Source organism: Atta colombica, unplaced genomic scaffold (genome assembly GCF_001594045.1).
Source record: "Atta colombica isolate Treedump-2 unplaced genomic scaffold, Acol1.0 scaffold9, whole genome shotgun sequence".
In the NCBI taxonomy this organism is placed as follows: Eukaryota; Metazoa; Arthropoda; class Insecta; order Hymenoptera; family Formicidae; genus Atta; species Atta colombica.
Window position 1 is genome coordinate 5,119,086 of NW_017259583.1, and position 4,859 is coordinate 5,123,944.

The 4,859-nt window shown below is 31.2% G+C and overlaps 2 protein-coding genes across 2 annotated transcripts in view; both read left to right on the top strand.

The window, feature by feature from the left end:
- Positions 1-2,571: 2,571 nt before the first annotated feature.
- Positions 2,572-3,201, top strand: LOC108693286. The gene has a single exon (XM_018202157.1). It carries the CDS (start codon positions 2,572-2,574, stop codon positions 3,199-3,201), a length of 630 nt encoding a protein of 209 aa, XP_018057646.1.
- Positions 3,202-4,247: 1,046 nt separating this feature from the next.
- The window catches only part of LOC108693443 (dihydrolipoyl dehydrogenase, mitochondrial), a 4,271-nt gene continuing 3,659 nt past the window's right edge, over positions 4,248-4,859 (top strand). Inside the window, exon 1 of the mRNA XM_018202387.1 lies at positions 4,248-4,437. Coding sequence (XP_018057876.1) covers positions 4,390-4,437 — 48 coding nt within the window. The 5' untranslated portion in view covers positions 4,248-4,389. The remainder of the gene's footprint in view (positions 4,438-4,859) is intronic.

A 4,859-nucleotide genomic window follows, 5' to 3' on the forward strand; every position in this document is an offset into this window, starting at 1 on the left:
TTATTCAATAATTTCCAAAAAACATAAAAACATAAATTCTGAAAATATTTTTTAAAAATAATCTTAAAATATAACAAATTTTTGAAAGTATCATATAAAATTTTAATATCATACGATATTTAGAATTTTTTTACGTCAAAAATTATTTTTATTTTATTTATTTACAATTATTGATTTACAACATTTAAAATGCAAGCATCCTTGCATAAGAAGGGCTCTTCCGAGATTCGTTTACATCACTGCTTATTCATGTAGTATCTCTCCCTTTCTCTCATATCCCTTCCTTGTCCTTCGCCCTTTATCTATTCTAGTACCAACCCCTTTATTATTATCATCTTCTCTTTTTCTCTAATTATCCCGCTATCCTCTTGCCTCTCTCTTTTCGAGTTTCGCTCTTCGCCCTTTCATCCCTTTATCGCCCTAATTCACACTCCCTTCTTCGTCGTGTTTTTTTTCCTTTTCCTTTCGTTACGCTTTCCCTTCCTTCTCAACACGATTTACCCCACAGACAAAAAAAAATTCGTGGGGTTCGTCGTGAATTATACCGACAGGGGGATGCATAGGCGAGACGACGACGCTGGCGGCGTCGCGACGCCGCCTAAAATGCTCATGCGTCAATCGATCCGCAACTTTCGCTGAAGAAAAAAATTCTTTGGCGTGTCTCGACGTCTTTATCAATCGTCAAAAGTTTATTCTCCATCCTTGTCGATCTCGTATCCTTTGAAACCGTAGAAACAGTTCAATGCTCATTTCGCGAATAATGAATCATGACTGATTATTTTCTCTTCTTTCTGCGCATTGATTTTGAAAATGATGTCGCGAATTGTCTGCCATCTTTTTCGATTAATTAAAAATTCTATTTATGAGATAAATAAAATTTTCGTAATTATAAAAGAAAAAATACAAATATTATATTTGTAAAAAGAAATAAATACTTTTATTAGAGTGACATTTATCTTTTATATAGGCTTCAAAAATCTCTCACGTCTGATTTCTCATTCTTTTTTTGCAATTCACGCAACGAATGATACAAAATATATATTCCGATTTCAAAGACAGCAATGTAAGAAAGAATAACTGTATTGCTCGAAAAAAATTTTATCTTTCTTTGAATAATTAAATATAATAACGTTTGTTGCAGAATAAAAACAGAGCTTCGCATCATTGACAACCTTCATACGACGTCTAGATTATCCAGAGAACCAACACATTACTACTAGTACACATTATCGATCTGAGTTCAGCGCCATTAGGGTAAGAAGAAAGAAAAGAAACATGTTTATTTAGATATATTGGAGAAATTGTGTTACCTAAAGACATAAACTTTAAATTTTCCAAACATTAACACAGTTTAAGTCTGACTGCTTGCTTAAGTTTCCAATTTAAAATTAAATTTAATTAAGCGCATGTTCAGTTTTTTTCAATTATCATCCGAAAATTCAGTTTTGTATAGAAATCTTTGTAAGTATTATCTATATTTTGTCAATTATATAATATATTATCTTAATTGCTATCTAATCCTCTGGAACTGGCGATAGATCTATATTTATATATAAATATTTATATAAATCTCTTAGTAAAAAGTCAAACAATTGAATTTTCTTTGTTATATCCTCAGTAATCACCTTTCGACTAGTATTCCACCGGAGATCGGTTTTCCTCGGCCGAAGATTCTACTATCTCACCGGAGATTGATAACTAGTACCGAAATTGCCGAAATTGAAATTGTCTTGTAGTGCTTCAAAAAAAGTCAGATTTGGCTCTCCTCTTTGTCGAAGATTACAACAGCCTTGTCGTTTGCCATTATTGAAATTTATTTTGCTTTTTAATGTATTCTCTAAAAAAAAGATTTATCAGATTTGACCCCTTCCTTTGGAAATATTTTTTTTAAAACTGAAGAAAACACGCACACTTAAAAAAAGGTAAAGAAAAAGGTCATCAAAATTTTAAACAATTAACCTTAGATTTAATCAAAAAGCCGAAATCTCTGGCTAAAAATCGGAGAAGTGATAACCGAGGTTAATCTGAAAATTCGAATTTTATTTTATTTTAATATATAATTAGTATTCTTTTATATACAAGTTATATATTTTGATTTCTTGAAACTGAATGCTATTTAATTAATATATTATAAATTAAATAGGCCTTACAAATCCAGCATTAATAACTGTTAGAGATTTTAATCTTAGCTCCAGAGAGTTAAGAAGTATTTCTAAAAATATTCAAAAAAGCACGCTACGAAATTCTACGTTTAGTTATTATTCAATATATATTTATATAAAATTTTATCTCAAATCACAAAATCAAAGTGATCTTGCGACTTCTATCTTAAAGCCGGCGGCACACGATGTTTTTTTGTTAGATTGTTAGCTGGATTAGATTCTTATCATTGTATTGGCCAATACTGACACTTTCAGTACCACAGCCAATACGGTGACAAGATTCTGATCTAGCTAGCAATCTAACAAGCATTGTGTGTTCCCGGCTTTACATTATCACAATCCTTAGGTATGCCAATATAACTCATCTTTATTTTTTTCTTAGGTTTCTTACTATAATAAAATAGCAGACATGGATGAAGACACTAATTTATTACAAGCTTGGTTTAACAAAATAATAGATATGTCTTCAAATAGAAAAAGATCTAAAGTCGTCGCCGAAATGTGCGATAAATGGGACTACGTACCTGCGCTTAAAAAAATAAAAGTTAAGAAGGAAACGAAAGAATATCTCGGACTAACACAGAGGTTTGAAGCAGCAGTAAACGATGTTCTAGCTGGAGCAGAAGAGAAATTAATCGCTAAGAATTATGAACTTGATTTCGAGACACTGTGTGACGAAGTATGCCGCTTCAAAAATTCTGGAGCGAAGATATACGAGTACAATGGAACCGGAAGAATTTTCTCGTTTAAAGAGGAATTACTGTTATTGAAGATCTTGGCCGCAATTCCACAAGCCCATTGCATATGTCAGACCTGCACGTTAGAACGACTGCCATATATAGCTTATCATATGGCTCGAAAGAAAAATAAGATATATCCGCGTGAGTGGGATGTAAATCAACGAGCGGGAAAAGGATGGCTGATAAATTTCGAAATAGAATACGATTATGAGATCTTGAATTCATTCCCGGCTGTATGTAAGCTGACACAAAATAATCCGAGCGAAGTAAACGAAAAAAATAAGAAACAAAAGATATAGAAAGATATTATCTATCATAAATTCACAAAGTTAATGGATCATGTAGACAAACTCTAAGTAAACACCAACTAAAAATTGACATAATATCAATGTTATAATTTCATACTAAACAATGTAAGTGTTATGTAACATATATATGTTACACTCTAAATTTCTTGGAGTGAAATCTCACTCATTAAGATAGTGAAAATACAACCACTTTCAAAAAAGAGTGAAATATTTCATTCCTTGTAATAACAATTTTTGCTCTTTTTCAAGAAGTGAAATATTTTCACTCTCTTAGAATATATATTGCATTTTATATTGTTAATACTGTACGCTTTTCATTTGGTGACACAAGTTGATACTTGTGTCATCAAATGAAGAACGTCAAGTATGAAATTGTAATGTTGATGTTAATAATTATAGTGTTTACTGAGGTGAATATTAATTTCTAAAACTGATTTGCTTGTGAACTTAAAAAATGATTAATCAAATGAAAAAGGATAGGCAACCATCATTCTTAATCTTAAGTTTTTCTATATATCATAACCTTAAGGCTAATCATCAAAATTAATCTGAGAATTTTCACCACACAAAAGTTACATTTTATATTATCTAATATGACATCATAAACAAAATTTTCTACCTACAATATATAATTCCTGTGTATATCTGTCATTGTAATAAAATGAAAGTTTGATAACTTTATTGTTTATTATTACAGCTCTATCTGAAAAAACTCCTCTCAAAATGAACTTACGAATAGGAACAATGTCCATTCTTTCCGAATTATTGTCCAATTTACTATAAACTGATTTTGTAATAACCGAAATTTATACTCCTCTTTAACTTGACAATCTTTTAAAATCACTAGATTAACAAAGTACCGCGAACTGCCACCATTTTGGCTTCATGACGTGCGGACTTTGTTAATCTAGTGACTTTTACAATCTTTAAATGGCGCGCCATTGCGGTGTTATCGATGAATTGAAAATGATCTGCTGATCTCTTGATGGAATTTCTGGCGTCATCTTTCGACGCCTTTAGCGAACTGTGTTCTGTAATCACTGAATTATCAGCACCTTTTGAGAAGTGAACTTTGTCACGATAACCGGTAGACCTTTTAGTTTCACTGCCGAACTTTTTTCCCTTTCTATTCTTGTATTTATTGTCAGAATTCGAGGTGTATTTCTGTATTTTAAAAGTATGATGCTGCAAGCCAGCTTTAGGAACCTGGTGACTACATCGATCAGGGTAAGTCATGGATGAATGGATGATTTCGTGCAGAATATATTTCGTGATATCGCTTTCGTAACATTTTGTAGGCACTGTTAGTATGATCCTTGTTCTTTTTTATTAGAATTGATGAATTTATGCCTGCACAGATAGCTAAACCTATTTGTTAGATTTTCAGAACTCACTGAAAAATTCTCAGAGTTTTTGTATTATGTGCAAAAGTGACTTCAGATTGGTTATGTCATTTTTTTCTCTGCGCTCGTATATCACCAAATCTGTTTTTTTCAGTTTCTATGTTACCTTCTGCACTCAAAAGAATGAAAATAAAGATTTAGCTGAATAATAACAGAATGTGATAAACAGAATGATGATAATAGAATGACAAAAATTTTTAAAAACTAAATTTTATTTATATCATATATATATATATATATATATAT